The sequence below is a fragment of the Mixophyes fleayi genome, chromosome 8, assembly GCF_038048845.1.
Source record: "Mixophyes fleayi isolate aMixFle1 chromosome 8, aMixFle1.hap1, whole genome shotgun sequence".
In the NCBI taxonomy this organism is placed as follows: Eukaryota; Metazoa; Chordata; class Amphibia; order Anura; family Limnodynastidae; genus Mixophyes; species Mixophyes fleayi.
The window spans coordinates 130,204,451-130,224,592 of NC_134409.1; the positions used below are offsets into that span (position 1 = coordinate 130,204,451).

At 42.7% G+C, this 20,142-nt stretch overlaps 2 protein-coding genes across 2 annotated transcripts in view; one reads left to right on the forward strand and one right to left on the reverse strand.

Moving 5' to 3' along the window:
- The window catches only part of KLHDC8B (kelch domain containing 8B), a 104,247-nt gene that overhangs the window by 64,451 nt on the left and 19,654 nt on the right, over positions 1-20,142 (reverse strand). The window contains exon 2 of the mRNA XM_075183538.1: positions 4,040-4,679. Coding sequence (XP_075039639.1) covers positions 4,040-4,430 — 391 coding nt within the window. The 5' untranslated portion in view covers positions 4,431-4,679. The remainder of the gene's footprint in view (positions 1-4,039; positions 4,680-20,142) is intronic.
- The window catches only part of LOC142099729 (uncharacterized), a 79,265-nt gene continuing 65,641 nt past the window's right edge, over positions 6,519-20,142 (forward strand). Inside the window, exon 1 of the mRNA XM_075183543.1 lies at positions 6,519-6,977. The gene's annotated coding sequence lies outside the window, so the exon portion shown is untranslated. The remainder of the gene's footprint in view (positions 6,978-20,142) is intronic.

Below are 20,142 nucleotides of genomic sequence, written 5' to 3' on the forward strand. Positions count from 1 at the left end.
ACTTCTGCCTCACAGCACTGGGGTCATGAGTTCAATTCCCAACTATGACCTTATCTGTGTGGAGTGTCCCACGCAAACACTGTTCTCCCCGTGTTTGCGTGGGTTTCCTCCGGGTGCTCAGGTTTCCTCCCACACTCCAGAAACATACTGGTAGGTTAATTGGCTGCTAACAAAATTGACCCTAGTCTGTGTGTCTGTGTGTCTGTCTGTCTGTCTGTGTGTGTTAGGGAATTTAGACTGTAAGCTCCAATGGGGCAGGGACTGATGTGAGTGAGTTCTCTGTACAGCGCTGCGGAATCAGTGGCGCTATATAAATAAATGGTGATGATGATGATATTTAGTGGACATGTCCTGTAATTAGTCCCTTTAGGGATAAAGTTCATAGACTCCTGAACAGCCTCTTTGAGGCCCCGAAAACAAAAGCCCCTTGCGACCCTTTGAGGACTTGTAGCTTCTACCATTACTTTTAAACCATCCTGGTAATTAATAAATCTTAAAATACTGCTTATAGGAACCTCAGTTATGTCTAAGTTGTTATGTGAATAGGAGAACAGCATGCTTGTCTTAATTTTAGGTGTCACATTTAAATATTTTAATATTTTAATTACATTGATTAATGTGCCCGTAAAATGCTCTTTTCTGTATAACAGGCGTCGGAAAGAAACAGAGGCACCCCACTGAAAGTAATATTAATGGTAATAGTTAATTAACATATCGAGTGGCGCAAAATAAAATCTTGTGTTTCCATTCTGAACAGAATCAGGTACATTACTGCATTTAGCGTAGAAATTGATGTGAATGAGTTCTCTGTACAGCGCTCCGGAATCAGTGGCGCTATATAAATAAACAGTGATGATGATGACGATGATGCTCCCACATCCGGTCAGTTCTTCCCCTCAGAAGCAAAATGCGGCTCCCCACACTCTTACCAGCATCTTAACGTGCTAGCTTACCCAAGTGGGCATAAGCCTACGACATCACAAAATAAGAATGAATCTGCATTTGCATCGCGCCTCCACTATTATCCACATTCATAAATTTATTTTTAATGACTACAGCTGAGAAAAATAATTCACTACCTCTTAAGAACTCATTCCTGTCCCATCAGTATTATAAGGTAATATGTAACAGGCTATAGACAAGTACAGGAGCTGTAATCCTCAGTTCAGATGAATGTGCTGAAATAGGGGGAAGGGAAGAATGAAAGAGAACTGTATCTGATTTAACCTGACTTACTGGCAACAGGAAAACTGCAAATTCTAAAACCAAGAGCTACATAGTTATGCAGACTGAAAAGTGGCAACGGTGCACAGAATCGGTTATATTGCAGAGCCAATAGATGAATTGTTTCTGGGTGTTCTGTTTCAAATGGACCCTTTGGCCACTTGCTGTATAATTTAAGAGCATTGAAACTGTATTTGATCATTTCATTTTTTTTCTTGTCACTTAGTCCAGTAGGTAAATGTATCAAGCTGCGAGTTTCCGGCGGGTTTGAAAAGTGTAGATGTTGCCTATAGCAACCAGTCAGATTCTAGCTGTCATTTATTTAGTACATTCTACAAAATGACAACTAGAAGCTGATTGGTTGCTATAGGCAACATCTCCACTTTTCAAACCCACCGGAAACTCATAGCTTGATACATTTACTCCAGGTGAATTTTTCCATGCACTATTGGGCTGATTTATCAATGGGAGAAGAGCCCTGTTGCGATAGGGCTGTTTATATTGCCCAATACATGAAATGGCTAGAGTAAGAAATAACACTGCTATATATTATTACAGTCCCTTTGTATTTGTGTTCTGTAAATATTAAAGCATGTGTGTATAAAAATATTTGTGGTATAGGAATTTAGCTAGTGTCTATGATGGTACTAGTAAGCTCTGCTCATCGTTGAGTACAGTTCCATTATTTGCTTTATTTGACCCATAACCCCTTCATCTCCACCCCGAGCAGACCTGTCAATCAAATGCTAACCAGAGACACTGTGATGACTGCAGCAGAATTGTGCAATTGGATGGGTATTCCAACATGTGTGGCCCAAAAATGACATCCATGCCCGATATTAATCTTATTGAAATTATCGGATCATTGGAAGCGATGTCAGAAAACCAGAGGTTACTATTGGCCTCTATGTATGGTCACCTTTCAACCAATCAGTGAAGACGTCCAATGTGAGTCCTGCTTAACTGAGGTGTGATAACTCTTTCACAATACAATATAAGGGAGATGACATCACATAGGATGTGTTATGTGTGTGATGATGTCATTGGGGGAGTGGTCACGCCTGGAAAGGTCTGAAAAGATGATAGAGAGCAGGCAAAGAGGCGTCAGACACAGCTTCCTGTGAGTCCGCTTGTAGCGTAAAACTATATCTTGCATATAAATTCACAGGTGATGAGCCCAATTAAGAAATGTTTGAGATTAGTGTCCCTTTAACTACTATATAACAAAAAAAAAATATTTTTAACCTCAAAATAAACAACTCTTAGGGGTATATTTACTAAACTGTGGGTTTGAAAAAGTGGAGATGTTGCCTATAGCAACCAAATCAGATTCTAGCTGTCAATTATTTAATACATTCTGCAAAATTACAGCTAGAATCTGATTGGTTGCTATAGGCAACATCTCCACTTTTTCAAACCCACAGTTTAGTAAATATACCCCCTACTATTAAATATAGAAATACAAGGTATGCAAATGGTTTCTCCAAGAAAAAAAAAATGTTTCTGAGTCTGGAAAATAATTGGGGAACTGAACTGCGGGAGATTTGCTAATCTCAACATCCAACTGTGAAAAGAGTAGAACAATAGTCTGAGAGAAAGAAAATGAAGAGTGCTGATTGGTCGCATACATTGCAGCAAGAATATTCGCAGTACTATTGGCATCCACCATGATGGTAACCTCGTGCCATCATGATGGATCACCATTCAATTTAGACAAAATAATTTTCAAACAGGTTTAAAACATATCACCAAAGTAATAAGTAGTAATGCAATACCTTAAAATCACATCTTTATCTTGAAATACAAAATCTATGGTTAAGCAAATCCATCCCTCCCAAAAACATTACCAGGGGGCAACTGGGGAGAGTATATGAGCCAATAAAAAGTGGTGTGGCCACATGCCCTGGATTCATGCCGATTGCTTCTAAAGTGCTAGGCTGACCTCAACCCCTCCCCCCCCAAAAAAAAATAAACACCTCTGAATTGCTGAGTGCATCAGCCTAAACCAGGAGAGTTGGGAAGTATGCATTTATATCCTCAAGAAGAATCTGTGGTGTTGATGGCTTTTGTTTTTATTGTGACCCCCAAAATACCCTTTATAGGCTTCTGTGGAATCTAGCAACAATTCCTTGCCTTTGTATCTATTGAAAATGCAGTCCTGGTGGGTGTGGTGACCTCACAGCTCTATATGTGCTTATTGTGGTAGAAAACTACATTTACCTTCATGCATTACAGTAGCTCTAAAACTACATTTACCATCATGCATTACAGTAGCTCTAAAACTAGATTTACCTTCATGCATTACAGTCGCTTTAAAGCTCCATTTACCTTTATGCATTACAGTCGCTCTAAAACTACATTTACCTTCATGCATTACAGTAGCTCTAAAGCTACATTTACCTTCATGCATTACAGTAGCTCTAAAGCTACATTTACCTTCATGCATTACAGTAGCTCTAAAACTACATTTACCATCATGCAATACAGTAGCTCTAAAACTACATTTACCTTCATGCATTACAGTAGCTCTAAAACTACATTTACCATCATGCAATACAGTAGTGCTAAAGACAGCTGTAGAGACTTTAACAAGGACATTGGGGGGTATTAGTCGGGGAGATAAATAGTTTGTAAAGTTCAGATATAGAAAAACCAGATCATGTATAACCATTACTTAGTTATTTAGGATTTACCCATAATCCTGTGAGAAGTAAAATGTCTCTAAAGCCGTTTTAGGATGCGAGAGAGGAGCTAGTAGTAATAACCAAAGAGATTATATTAAGAATAATAATACAAATATGAGAACAAATCTTACCTTTTTCAATGGCATTGATCCCCATGGATGGCTGACAAAGAGGGGCTTTCTTCTCCCATTTCCCCTCATCGCTGTTGTATATTTCCACCGACGCCAACGGGCACTGCTCGGAATTCATACCACCGATCACCAGGACCTGTTTACCCACAGCGACCGCAGCCGCTCCTGCCCGGGGAGTAGGGAGTGGAGGTAGAACGGCCCATGTTTGTGAGACCACATCCAGCATTTCCACCGTGTCCAAAGGCAGCCCTGTCTTGCTACATCCTCCCATCACAAATAGATGACCGTCTTGGTATACCGGTGTGCAATAAACCCGACAGGTGGGCATTGAAGGGAACACCTCCCAGTAGAGAGACATGATGGCACTGGAGGCCATTATAGAAACCGGCATTGTAGTTAAGGAGAGATCTATTATACTGCTCAGCCAACCGAGAGAAAGGGTTCCATTTATTACCAGCCGTGGCTCCCAGGGAGTAAATAATATCACTCAACATCTGTTTGGCTCAGGGAAAAATTGATATATCCGATAGTATTCTTCAATTACGATCAATCGTCAGTAAAGTCCAGCAGATGGACTGCCATCGATACATCCCATCTTCTTGTATGGTCTTCAGCTTGAGTAACACGTAAGGCTTTTCCTCTAGAGAAATGAGAAAGAAATCAGTAAAACAAACAAAAGAAATAAAAATAAATTAAAAACTTGTTAACCGGAAAAGTGGATCAGACACAAAAAATTGTATGATTGATGTCAAATTTATCAGTAGAGGTCAAGTACTCACCACAGACATGCAGCAGCTGCACATAAAGTATTTGTCTACGTACAAAGGTCAATGCAAACATTCCAATTTTGGGAACTGCCCCGTCCCCAAAAAATAAACTAGTGAGGTGCGTAGACCTCCGTGTTTTGATTTTGGCTCTAAAACCATTTTTTGGTGTTATGGTTTTGGCCAAAAATCCTTGTGTGTTTTGGTTTTGGATTTAATTAAAAATTGTGATAACTAAGTAAATTCATGTGATTTTGAGCTGTTTTTGTTCTACATTACTAATTATATCTTTTACAGTATTTTACAGTCATTTACAGTCTATATTTTTTTCCAATGATCTCTTCACAACTGTCAAAATATTCACCAATTCTGGCTAAAGGCTGCAGGGAGCTGACTGGCTAATATTAGTGACAGAGCAGCAGCACAAATATATGGCAGTTTTATAAAAGATACAATCCCTATGAAACATAGTGGCACAGCAGTGTGTGCCTCGTTACTACATCTTCAGTTGGTGGCATGGCAGATCATTTTTTTGGGAAGCTGCTGCAATGTTCTACATGCGGTCACTGAATGCCGAAAATGGGCAAAAATTGAATGGGCCGCAGACAGCATCTCCTGCACCGACCTCTCATTGTCAAAGAAATTCTTCTGCACCACTAAGTTTACCGTGTGTGCAAAGCATGGCATGTGTTGAAATTTACCCAATCATAATGCACACACAATGTTAGCCCCGCTAGCGACAATGAGGAATCCTGAGGAGAGTCGTAGCGGGTTGTGCCATTTTGCTAGGACATTCCTGAGTTTTTCCAACAGATTGACACCTGTATGTTTCTTTGTGAAACCAGCAATACACAGAGTAGCTTTCCTGTGTTTGACCTAGCACGGTGTGCTAGCACTACTATGCTGAAAGGATGAGGAGGAGGATGGTGAAGCTACCTGCCCTTCTGCTACTGATGGCGACATACCTACCCAGTGGGCTGCCACGGTCATGTAGTCTTTTGTTTGACCAGTACCACTTATCCATATATCCGTAGTTAATTGGGTAGTTGGTACAGTGGCATTTTCTAGGGACTGAATGATTTTTAGTTTAACCTCTCGGTACAGCTGAGGAATTGCAGTTCGGGAAGAATGGAACCGAGATGGAATTTGGTTGTGTGGACACATGACCTCAACTAATCTGCTAAATCCTGATGCATTGATGGTGGAAATTGGACGAACATCCAACGCTAACATGGCTGTCATGACTTTAGTAATCCACTCTGCAACAAGATGCTGGCTGTCATATTTGGTTCCACTATCAAGTGCTTGCCTCACAAATAATTGTGTAAAACTATGCTGTTTACTCTTCATACTCCTCTTCTGTATAGAAGTATCACCCCCAGCAGCAGCAGCAGCTGTACCATGCAAGGATGTGTCTTGGGAATTATTTGAAATCCAACGATTACAAATAATGGATAAAGAAAGTGTTTGTTACATGTGTGACACTGAGCAACTTGGGAGATCTTAATACATCCCCAATCATACTGCCCTCCAGGGACTTTATCGAGAACATCAAGTTGGTGCTTGAACCCCTTAATGTCCTCTACTCTCCACTGCTGAACGTTTGTCCATCTGAGATCATCGACAAAATGACATCTGACTGAAACCCTCATGCGTAGAATTGAAAAACTAAATGGAGTGCTCAGTTATGATTGGCTGTCTGCCGGGGACACACACATGGTATTTGAAGGAAGGGCGGAAGTCTGTTCTCTGAGACCACCATACCTCTAATAGTGAAGGCAATGACAGAGGCAGAGAGGGTAGGACATGAATCTTTCTTTCCAAGTACCATATGGATATTACTGCCGGGGAGATTCATAATTCAGTGGCAGTCTCCCCTCCGCTTTCAAAACTGAGCACCTTGGCTGCGGTTATGGCATATTACAGCGTGCTCCTCGGTTAGCTGGAACAAGTTACCTACATATATTACAGTATGATAACCGCTATTGATGCCGCTGTCCAAAAATGACTGTACAGGACCCTAAATAAGGCTGCCAACACCATTGGTCATGATGTTCTTTGTTTTCCAGCAATGAAGCAGTATTTTAGAAAAAGTCTGCAAGATTCTGGAATCCTGGAAACCGCAGAATTCTACAGCTGAGGTTAAAGACACTATTTATGCCTCCATAGTGCAGGTAAACAAAATACTGTACTTTTATAAAGCCAAAAACAAAACTACTCTTTCCTTTTATCATGGGGGAACTAAAACCACCGTTTCTAGCCGGCAGCATGTAAGACATGTGTACTGACTAACGACTATGTCACACATATCATCCAGAGCGAGGTTTGTAGAGAGATCTTGGAGACTATCTGGCCCCTGTATAACTTCAGTGATTCCAACAAAAAAAATGACCAGTGCCATAATTTCAGCAGGCTGAATGGCACATCCAAATTACCTATCGGGGGAATCCTATGATATGGTTATAAATTAAATACTAACCATGTTGGATTATGAAGACCACAAGCTCTTCACTGTATCAGAAACTCCAAAATGGCCTCAAAAAACAGACTAAAGGGGTTAACACGTGTACTCATAAATACACTGCTTAAAAAAAACGAAAATCAATACCCAGGAATTACTCCTGAGAACTCTACTGGCGGTAGCGCAGATGCACAGTAATAAAACACGGCACAAATTTGATGAGCTGCTCTATCGTATATTAAGGTACTTGAAATATGATAATGATGACATCAAAACGCCAAGCAATAATCTTGTTGATGAAATAGTGCGCAGGTACAGAGCCTATCCCTGCAGCCAGGTCACCCCCATAGTCAAAGACCAGTGCCTAACATTGATGGTCATGATGCAGAGCTCCAACGCAGACATATCATCGGCTGCAGCTGTCTGCCTCTCTAAGTGCATCCGTCACCTAGGCTGCAAGGTCATCGCACTGGAGAGAGGCAGCGATTGGAGAGATGCCATCTATACTGCCTTGGCCAGCAAATGACAACTAAAGCCCCTGCTTTATTGAAGCAGTGAGAGGGCTGGTTATATTCATGGACAACTGGGCACTTGTTAGGCACATAACAGCTGTCTATGATCACATCAGTGACAATGAACTGAATACATCTAATGAACATTTCCAGAATCCGCACATATCTGACACAAGACACTGCAAAAAGCTTAATTCATGCACTCATCATCTCCCGCATCGACTATTGCAATTCCCTCCTTACTGGTCTTCCCAAAATCAGACTTGAACCCCTACAATCTATCTTGCACGCAGCGGCTAGATTGATTTTCCTTGCAAACCGTTCTTCCTCTGCTGAGCCACTCTGTCAGTCTCTATATTGGTTGCCTGTATTTCAACGAATCTAATATAAAATTCTTCTACTAACATACAAGGCCGTCAACAAAATTGCACCGACATATATCTCCTCACTTCTCTCAAAATATCTCCCAACTCGACACCTCCGTTCTGCACAAGATCTGCGTCTCTCTTCTACTCTCATCACATCCTCCCATTCCCGGTTACAGGGCTTTTTTCGGGCTGCACCCACTTTGTGGAATTCCCTCCCTCGCACAATAAGACTTTCCTCTAGTCTTCAAACCTTCAAGCGTAATCTGAAAACCCACCTCTTCAGGCAAGCTTATAATATTCCTCAACCACCATCTTAATCTCCCTAGGTTACCCTATTACCACCCTGTTTGACTGATCACACAGCCCACTCAATACTTTTACCTTTGCATTCTAGCTGGTCTAGTGTGCAATATGATGTAGCACATGCTCTTGTGTTTCAGACTCCCATTGTCCCATACATTGTAAGCTTGTGAGCAGGGTTCTCTTACCTCTCTGTCTGTCTGTATTACCCAGTATTGTTTTATTAATGTTTGTTCCCAATTGTAAAGCGCTACGGAATTTGCTGGCGCTATATAAATAAATGATGATGATGATGATGATGATACAGCAGACTGCAACAACATACGGAAGTGTCTTGAAAAGACACGCAGTCAGCCTCACCCAGATATATATAAGAGGGCATCAATATACTTGGAGAGAAAGTGGCCGTGTCTGAGGGCAGCAGATGAGACAACAGTGAGGCACAAGGGTCCTTGGAGGAGGAGCAACAAGATGAATAACAGGGAAAGAGTCCAACTTCCCAGAATGTGTCTGGAAAAGTGAAAGAACTTGGAATAGGAGATGCCGGAACCATCTTATTTAAGATGGCAATTACACCAAGAATATGATTCACAACATTGTTTCTATATAGAATAAAACCATAATAAAGCATTTTAATTATAAAATGTGGACTTGTATTAATTTTGTGTTGATAACCTAGGTAACATTTACATTAAACGGCTATTGAACATAACTGCAGTCACTGTGGGGTATGTTGTAAAGAGAGGAATAGATTGGTAAACACTCCACTTTGCGGACTACAGGAACGGCTGTAAATGTGCATGGTAGAAAATATTTTCTTAAAAGTCTCTTCAAATTCCTGCCTATCACTACTGTAGGACCGGCCTTCATTCAATATATGTTTCACACACACTGAGCTCCGTGCAAACTGTTATTGCTTCCGCAGTCATTGCTGTCTTGCCTCGCTGTGCTATGTACTTTGTGGTTGATGCAGAGTTGGCACAATGAGCGTAAATGTCTCTTGAGATGAGTCCACCTCAGCATATGTCACCATAGGCACCTAGTTTACGATAAGTCATCATCATAATCAGCCCTGGAGCAGATGCAAAAGATTCATCTCCTAATAGGCGCATACGAGTCAGACATTATGGATCCATCATATCCATCAAGTCTTAATTTCCTGTTTTTTGCGAAACAAGATAGACTAAACTAAGCTTTTAGAACACAAGAGGAAGAATTATTGTGTTTGTCTTGCGGCAGGGAGTATATAGTTCTCACAACCAGAAATGCTCTCAGAGACTTAGGGGCAGATTTACTTAATCTTCCAAAAGAAAAAGGAAAGTTGGAGGTGTTGCCCATAGCAACCAATTAGATTCTAGTTATCACTTTCTATAATAGAGATGGGCAACTTGATACATTTTGGGGGGTGGCATGTGTGGCCCTCTAATTTTCAATAGGGCCACACCTTACCCTTAATCTCAGTAATAAGTTAAAATAATACATTTATTCAAAGAAAGAGACATCTATCTCATACTTGTCAACTCTCCCGGAATGTCCGGGAGACTCCCGAATTCTGGGTGGGTCTCACAGACTCCCGGGAGAGTATGACAGTCTCCCGCATCTGCCCACTTTTTAGTGAAGTGGGCAGAATTAAATCCAAATGCTGCGATTCACCGGGAATCGCGGCATTTGGCCCCCACTGTAAAATGATGTTTTGCGTCATTATGTCACGGGGTGGGGCCAAAATGACGCAATTTTCGGATCCCCGCCCCCTGCACGCCTACCAGCTCCTGGCAGCAAACGGATCATATTTGCCATAAGTTGGCAAGTATGACCTATGACCTATCTGTAATAACATACCAGCAGGCATTTTATACAAGTGTTACAAGCTGTAACAAACACATCTGACAATAAAGCAGGTAGGAGCTGAGGGTCGCTGGTATAACCTCAGAAGGTTGCATGAGGTTACAGCGGCAGTGTCATTGCCATACCTAAGTTTTGCTCTCACCCCCCCATTTCCACCTCTGCTGCCTTCTCATGAATATTGATTCAGCTCCACATTGTGTAGGCGACAGGTGGTCTTTAAGAGAACAGTTTGAGCTTTTGCCAGGACCTGTCCTTTCAACAACCCACTGGCTAAATTCAAATCGACAAGGACACTTCATTTCCCCAGAAACCTGGCACAAACCAACCTCAACACTGTCAGAGTCTAAACGCTTCTTTCTTATCAGCCGCCAGTCAGCGTCCGTCTATCCTATTCATCTCTGCAGCCAGTATGGTATTAAGTGAGCTGCCGCAGTGTATAATTGCCTTATGCTCCATTCTCATGTATTACTGGGACAAGGGGGCAAAAAACCTTCCCATATTAGTTTCTGAGTTTTCCTGGAGCGCTTACACTAAGCTGTTTTCATGGTGCATTATTTAAGTGACACAAATGTCTCTGCTTCATAAGCCCTGTTTTCTTGATCAATTATTAAGCAGCTTCCACGCTCCTTGCTGACTGTCGTCTTATGATCTACCTGCTCCCAGAGTAGACGAGGCTGTATTCATAGCTTTATAAAGGTGAACTGAACTCAACTACCTGACAGCTGCAGGGGTCAACCTATGAGAACCTCACGGTGCCAGGTAAGTGGACTATTCATTCTCTGCCGCTGGTGTCCAGCAATGTTCATTTGAGCCTGGTTATTGCTGTAATACTAGGTCCAATAATTGTACATAGTTGTCAACATGTTAAAATTTTTTATTAGAGACACTTTGTGGTGGTACAGGTATAGTGAAGTACGTTGGGATTATCTAGGGGCACTATAATCTCCATAATGTCAGGTTAACTGAGCATGGTTATAAGGCCCTTTTTAGCATTTTAAATAACAAATAACTTATAATGGGTAGCACGGTGGCTTAGTGGTTAGCACCTCTGCCTCGCAGCACTGGGGTCATGAGTTCGATTCCCGACCATGGCCTTATCCGTATCTTGTATGTTCTCCCTGCGTTTGCGTGGGTTTCTTCCGAGTGCTCCGGTTTCCTCCCACACTCCAAAAATATACTAGTAGGTTAATTGGCAGCTACCAAATTGACCTTAGTCTGTGTGTGTGTATATTAGGGAATAAAGACTGTAAGCCCCAATGGGGCAGGGACTGATGTGAGTGAGTTCTCTGTACAGCGCTGCGGAATTAGTGGCGCTATATAAATAGATGATGATGATAACAAGTGACTAAGAACAGTGGGAATTATGGTCAGTATGCAGAGTGGGTGGTACTGTGCTGTTGACAGGTATTGAAAAATATGGATAAATATTTCCACGGACTAATCTCTAAAATCTGTGAATTCCCTGGATATTAGGAAAGTTGACCATAGGTATGTTGCGGATTTGTTGTAGTTCTTTAATGGCCCAGGCAATTCCCATGGATGACTTGCTGCAAACTCTCTTTACTTTGCTTTCTTCACCTGCACACAACCTACGGTGAATATATCTCCCGAGAGGCCATGGCATTGATTTTAATATAAATATAGGCTGAAATATATAGAGGAAGAGGGACTAAGGGCCTTGTATGAAGGGCACTCGACGCACACATGTCTCGGTTTTGGCACAGGTTCGCCCCGTGCACGTCAAGATGATCACCAAATTCCCACTCTGTGCTCTTTGCAATACTGTCATTGTCACATGACAGCCCCCTACCTCACTAGAACCACCCCTCCCGTTAAATTCAACATTTTTCTTCTAAAATACTGTTTGGTTTAGCCTCATTGATTGACCTCCCAGGTGTCCTGATTTCAGCGGGACAGTCCTGATTTTAGAGCTCTGTCCAGCTGTACTACCCCGAGGACATGTTTGTCCTGCAAGTGGGAATGTTGAGCAAAGGGAGGTATATAATGGACAGCCTAGCACTTTTTTACCCCATCCTGATGTGACCACGCCCTCTATCCATCTGGTGGGAACAGACATGCCATACGTTGTTTAGTAGGGTAACATGAAGATTCAAAATACCCACAAAAAGTATAGAATGAGACCCAGGATCTCCAACTCTGACCTGGTGCAAAATTAAAAATGGCAATGTGCAGCAAGTAACACTCTCTTTCCAACCTCGTTATATTCCTATAATCTCAATTTGCAAAATGAGATCTCGTTTTTTCCACTATTCCGTAAAGGTGGGGCGCACTAGTATCCTACTCTGTATTCTCGTTTTCCCCCAAATGCTGCCATCTTGTTCCCCAAGCCCTATATATACCTGGGGTTCTGAGCTTTTCCTAACCGGCAGAACCTACAATGTTCCAGTGCTGCTCTCTTCTTGCTTATCACCCCTTATTTCAAACAAGCAGCGTGCGTTGTCGATGCTCCTCCCCTTTGGAATTTCCCATTCATGCAAAGGGGCATCGACAACAGCAGTGTGCTTTAGAAAGAGGCCCACCTTTGTACTATAGAGCAAAATAGTGCCTCCTTTATCTACCTATCGCAGCGATAGAAAATCTTCACTGGCTTTAATTTATCAAAAAAATATAATTATTTGTATATATTTCCGCACTGCTTTACATCACTAGGAGTGACAGTTGCCTTGGTCGGATGTCCTCCTGCTCTCTCTGCATTTGTGCTACACGGAGATAAGCCATGAATGCTTTTTACTTCTCATATGTTTACTCCCGCTATGCTGCAGTACATCCTCTGTTCCTTTGTGCAGCTTATGTGAGCCCAGGCACATTTGGTAATTGGAGGTTTAGCTGCTGACCGGTTGGAGCTGATAATGTTTCTTTTGGTCGAGCTTCATTCTGAGCTCTGGGGAATAACTGTGACAAGTACTTCAACATTCCAGTAATTTTATTTATATTGTACACTATAATTATTTATGTTTAAATTATATTTCATTATCTGTTTTTGTGTATTTGGATGTGGAGTGCACATGAGCAATGTTACTGTGTATTTTTCATTTAAAAGCGCTAGTTTAGACTTGCACAGGCTGGCTCCACCCACTGCATGGGCTGACCCCACCCCCTGCATGGACTGACCACTCCCCCTCCAGTAGCGCACTGCCGTAAAGCAGACCGTTAGGTGGGCCCTTAACACTTGATTTCCCTTAATGTCCCCATCCAGCACAGTTCAAAATAAATTGGGAATATTAAATACTTTGACAATTATCAACATATAACTATTATCTTTTTAAAATGTTGTGTCATAAGTGTATTCTGTACCCCCTGCTCACAATTGAACCCTAAAACAGTTATAATAAAAGTAAAAGTAAAGTTTGCAACAGTTTTTGCTCCAATTTACTTATACACTTTGCTCCAACACTGGCTAAGAGGAAGCGGGATATACATTTATATGAACAACGTGATTGGTATGTTAATCTCTCCTACAGTTTGCATTTTGTATAAGTCTCCTGCAATCCAGCAATGGTCGGACATTAAAAATGAATGTTGTGACCAAGTCATTGTTTAATTGTTGCATAACTATAGAGATCTCAGACACTGAGAGCGGACTCCCAGCAGAATGCATTATTCATAAGACCTACATTACATGGACAATTTAGATAAATTATATATGAAGAGCTAATATGCTACAGCTTCATAAGTGAGCCATTCGTGGTAAGTCTCTCTAGAACATGTCACCTAAACATACTTTCCTCCGTGGCCTATTTTACCCACGACACAATGATCCGCACCTGTGTTTCACACTTCAGCTGCAGTAACATTTAATGTATTGGTGAATATAAAAGAACTATTAATAACATTCACAACATGCATGTAAAGATTTCCATACCTTGAGAGAACTTGACATTTTATTTACATTTGTTACACAGTGTAGACCACTATGCAATCTGACTAAAAATGGGGTTCTTTCTGGAATGGGGATCTCAGCACAATGTGGCTAACAATAGGGGTGTCTATATGATGATGGCCTTGGTACAGTAGAAGCCTCTATGCTAGCAATGTGGTTTCTGTGCAGTGTGGCCGACAATGTGGTTTCTGTACAGTGTGGCCGACAATGTGGTTTCTGTGCAGTGTGGCCGACAATGTGGTCTCTGTGCAGTGTGGCCGACAATGTGGTTTCTGTGCAGTGTGGCCGACAATGTGGTTTCTGTGCAGTGTGGCCGACAATGTGGTTTCTGTGCAGTGTGGCCGACAATGTGGTCTCTGTGCAGTGTGGCCGACAATGTGGTTCTGTGCAGTGGGGCCGACAATGTGGTCTCTGTGCAGTGTGGCCGACAATGTGGTTCTGTGCAGTGGGGCCGACAATGTGGTTTCTGTGCAGTGGGGCCGACAATGTGGTTTCTGTGCAGTGTGGCCGACAATGTGGTTTCTGTGCAGTGTGGCCGACAATGTGGTTTCTGTGCAGTGTGGCCGACAATGTGGTTTCTGTGCAGTGTGGCCGACAATGTGGTTTCTGTGCAGTGTGGACAACAATGTGGTTTCTGTGCAGTGTGGCCGACAATGTGGTTTCTGTGCAGTGTGGACAACAATGTGGTTTCTGTGCAGTGTGGACGACAATGTGGTTTCTGACCAGTGTGGACAACGATGTGGTTTCTGTGCAGTGTGGACGACAATGTGGTTTCTGACCAGTGTGGACAACGATGTGGTTTCTGACCAGTGTGGCCGACAATGTGGTTTCTGTGCAGTGTGGCCGACAATGTGGTTTCTGTGCAGTGCGGTCACTGATGGGGGTCAATGCACAGTGGCTGGCAAGGAGATTTATGAAGTGGGCTCCTCAATAGATTGATTATAAGGGCACAGTATTGCTATAATCCTATCTCTACCAAAAGTGAGAATGTTGAACAAGCTCAATCACATTTGAGCCTGGGCAACCATGTTTGAGTTCACACACGGGTGAGCTGATTTGCACAAATATAAGCTAAATTTGGAATATTTTGGTGGGCCCAAACATTGAATTTCGAACACAGTATTGTTCGATTTTTTATGTTAAAATACTGTTTCTCTACTAAAATATTATTTAAACATCATTTTCAAAAACCTTAAAAACATTAATTGTAATGCGAACGGCTAACCATAAACACAAGCGGCGAACTCTAGCTGAGAACAAGATGCGCAGACCCCGATTCACAGTTCCAATTGGGGACTATTGACAACTGTACCCCGAAAACATTTTAGGACAGTGAAATGCCAGTGATCCTGTTTGAAGTTTCCAAGGGGCATATTTAACAAGTGAAGCTATTACACTTTCACACACTTACCGCAACTTCAACGCCACTTGTAGTGTCCCGCATATTTATGCATGGTGCATCTCAGCAGATATCGTGGATATCTGCTGCTTTGCATTTTGTTTCGTTTTTGGGAGCAGTCACCATTCAAGTATGGTGACTGCTCCCTTCCACATTCTAACAAGTTCCGAAAAAAAGCTGGCGTACATTATCATAATTGAAAAATTTCAGTGCTGTCAGCTCTGCTCCGAAGAGCAGAGCTGGACAGCGCATGTGTGGAGGGATCACATGATCCCTCCCTGTCACTCAGCGCTCTCTCTCTGGAACTATAGTTGCAGAGACACAGCGGAGATGTTTGTGCGCATGCCCAGGTCTTCGAACTGCACATGTGCAATTGCAGTATGAAGATGAACGAAGAAGACAAGGAGGAGATCCGGAGACAGCGCATTACGAAGAGGCGGGGTAAGTATGTTTCTATGTTGCGTTCTTCATAAATTTGATAAATAGTTCAATCCTTATCAATGCGATAAGGATTGAAAACTATTTTTTACTTTTTGAGAACATTGATAAATGTGCCCCCAAGCATCTCTACAAATTAAAATAGCAAAAACATTCAAAGAAAGGAGCGGTCCACTAAGTCGTACAGAGTTTTACGCCGGAGCCGTCCGGTGTCGATGTGCAGGTTCAGCAGTAACCAGCAGCTGGAAGTCAGTTTGTGTATCAGCTTTGAAGAAAGAAGCCAGCACGCCGGAGCACCTATATAAATCATAGATAATTGGCCGTTGTAAGGATTTTTCCATCTCATTTGTCTCAAGCAACTCCAAATTAGGAGCTCTAACAGCTTAAAAGACCAGAGATATATTATTTACAAGAGGAGTCCATAAAATATAAATGAGGAATTAGAGATGACGGAGCCCCCACCAAGTTATCGCTTTCTGTAAACAGCTGGACAAAGTGCGATCTTCAAAAGAAGAGGAAAGGAGGGAAAACATTTCCCACTGCTCTCATTGTGTTCTGCAAAGCACAGATGCACGCTGCTGAGGTAAATTAGTCCACAGTACTAGAAAATAGAAAAAAAAATAGCAAAATGATTATTTTAATCTTACATTAGTGAAGTGCTCTCCTGCTGTGTATTATTTTGAAACCTGGAGTTAAGGCAAAAGAGCTTCTTTTCTTTACGGCTTTATTGTCGGTTTTTATTTGATTCCGTTGCCCCCCGCCAGCGCCGTGCATTTGCTGGTGACATTTCCAGTTATCTCTGCTTTGTATTACCTTAAAGAGCACATGCTGGCTGTGGCAGCCATGTTGTGGCTGGCAATGTATTATTATGGGAAAAGCTTCATTAGAAATGAGTGACATCACCCAACTGATCCATAACCGCGAGTCATAAGGGAATGGTTCCTAGTGAATTGATAGGCTGTGTTCTCATGAACATTATTTCATCTCACAATATGGCTCTATATGAAGCTCTTCCATACAGTACCTCCCAAATGTCCCTGTTTTGTAGGGACAAATTGTCTTGTGCATCCAAAGGACCTGTGTGTTTCATTACAATTTGCCTGGAATATACTCCATACTTGCCAACTTTTTTGTTCTTCGAGACCCTGGTGCGATTCATGGCGAAATGCGTCATGGGGACTCCCATCTTGCCTTTCACTAGGAAGTGGGCTAAATGCGGGAGAATTACCCATACTTACCTACTTTCTTCAGCTCCCTTCCGGGAGCCAGCCAGTGGAGGGGGGCGTGAAGGGGCGGGGTGGCCGAAATCGCGTCATTTCGGCCCCGCCCCCTGTGACGTCATGACGCAAATTGCGTCATTTGACAGCGGGGGCGGGGCCAAACGCCGCGATTCACCGGGAATCGCGGCGTTTGGGATCTAATTCTGCCCACTTCACTAGGAAGTGGGGCACTTCCTAGTGAAGTGGGCAGAATTCGGGAGATTGCCACACTCGCCCGGGAGTCCGGGAGACTCTCACAAAATGCGGGAGTCTCCCGGACATTCCGGGAGAGTTGGCAAGTATGGAATTACCTGCTCTCCTGGAATTAGAGTCTCCCGGACATTCCGGGATAATGAGCATGTATGATATACTCTACTCTTGTCTGGTACAATGGTTTCTGATATAACATATAAATAACATCCGACTGAGAGAGGGCTACCAAGAAAGTAATTCACCCAGGCGCCTCTGGTATTCACGGAGTGACGGGCACAGCCTCTGTCTGCTACGCAGGTACTACCCTCAGCAGTGCACAGTATAAATGACAACAGGGGCAAACGCAGGGTTTGTAGAGGGGGGTTTCCACACCACGCAGCCAGTGGGTGTGACCAGCATGCATGGGGCGTGGCTATAATTTTAGACAGTGCTTGGCTGCTCTCCAACTCTTCCTATCCCCATAATATACATGGGCAATGCTGCATGTACTACTGTTAGGTGCACGCAGTTCTCCCTTTTCAAACAGAGCCCTGTGAAGCGGGAGCAGGGTCCAGCCACCTCAATTATACAGTGCCCCAGGCTTGGAGGGGGGTTTCCCAGGCACTAGGAAACCCCCCTCGGTTTGCCTATGGACAGCACAAGAGTGTCTCGTTCAGATTTCAGGAGAGGAAATATATACAGCCATGACTGCTGGATGATCACTAGTGGTAAATGTTTCCTCCCCAGTTCAAGCATGAACGGCAAACACAACCCACAAATTCAGAACTGCAAGTTTGAATCAAGGTCCACAGCTGATTGCACCGCGAGCATGTTCCATGTGGTGATATTCGATCGAAATTCTGAACAAGTTTGAAACTGTAGAACATCTCTGCCAGTGTCCACCCCTCCCACAGATTCCCCCATTGCGGCTGGCTCACAAAACGCACTCGTATTGAGACTGCTGCAGAAGCTCTTTCTGAAATTATCCTAATGTACTGCTTGTAATGAGAGGATGCTCCTTATTGGACGAGAGCTGTGGCCATCCAGTTAGTAGCCACTTCTTATTTTCAATCACCGTGTTGAACCCAAAGGCCTTCAGTAAGCTCTTCTGCCAAGGTCCCAATACAAGTACGCTTTGAGGGACAGGTTCATCATGAAAATGGTGACGGTTCCACGGGAAGCAGAACTTCAGTCTACTAGTCTGGGGTAAGTGGGACTGTATAAAACATAGACTGGACACCCCTTTAAGTTCAACTATAATCTGTGATTGGTGCTTTTCTGTAATTACCCAACATACTGTATAACTGGAACTTAAATATACAAATTGAGGCCTTTAAATGCAACATGACCTCTAACCTTCAAAAGGCCAAACATTACCATTAACCTCAGTAATATGCTAAATCAATACATTCAATCAAAGAAAGACATATCAGGTATTTTTTACAAGTGTTACAAATTATAACAAACTTGACAATAATGCAGGAGGGAGCTGGAGGCCGCAGAAGAAGGCTCGAAGGGCCGCATGCGGCCCGGGGGCCACCCGTTGCCCATCACTGCTTTATAGTATAAACTAGAGACAGAGCAATGACAAACTTGGAGCTAGACATTGCAGAGAAATCTTTACACTACAGCATAACGACTTGGTTGAGAGAAGAGATATGTAAAGAAATGAATAGCCTGCGCCAACAGTTATAACAATGATTCTGTTTCACAGCTTAATCACAGGGTTTGACTTGCAGCTTGATAGAAGCACTGACCCCGGGGTGAGCTGTCTGTGAGGTACAGACAGCGCTGGTTGCCTTTAAGAGACCCTACAGCACATATCAGCATGATAAGATCCGGGCTCTTCTCAAACTGACGTCGCTTTAAAGTCGAGAAAGAACAATGACGTTTGCCTTGAAGCGAATTATCTCTGTAGGCCTAAGATTTTACTAGCTGGTCTCTGAGTGGTGATGTTCTACCTCAAGCCTGTGTTTTACCTTCAGTATAAATCTTTAAAAAAAAGTATTTTATGCCAGAGGACCGAGAAAATTTATATTGATAGGAATGTTTTAAAAGCCCTACGACTCTGCCAAGCGTTTCCTGGCAGTGTATCAAAGGAGACAAGCTTAGGTAATCAATTAAGGCAGAGTAAAAATGCACAGGATGCTTTTAGTTGTAAAGAGGATTAGATGGAGTCTTGGGGTGGATTTAAGGTTCCGTGCTACTGATGTGTTTTGCTGTCATTGGAATCCTCTGGCTCTCTCCATTTCCTGCACTTTACTCTCTTACCTGCTCGGAGCGCAGTTCTATGTAAGGGTTAATGTCATTGCACTCTGTTTGGGAGAAGATGAGACCAAGGGCAGAGGCCTAGGGCTAGATTTACTAAGCTGCGGGTTTGAAAAAGGTGGGGATGTTGCCTATAGCAACCAATCAGATTCTATCTGTCATTTTGTAGAAAGCACTAAATGAATGAAAGCTAGAATCTGATTGGTTGCTATAGGCAACATCCCCACTTTTTCAAACCCGCAGCTCAGTAAATCTAGCCTCTAGTGTCAAGGTGCAAAAAGGAGGTTGGGGTGCCGAAGGTAACAGGAGGAGGAGGACATGAGGACTAGATGGCCCTGCTCCCGGGAGCTTACAATCTAAAAGGAGCTTACCATTCTAAATTTTCTCTTCTTTCCC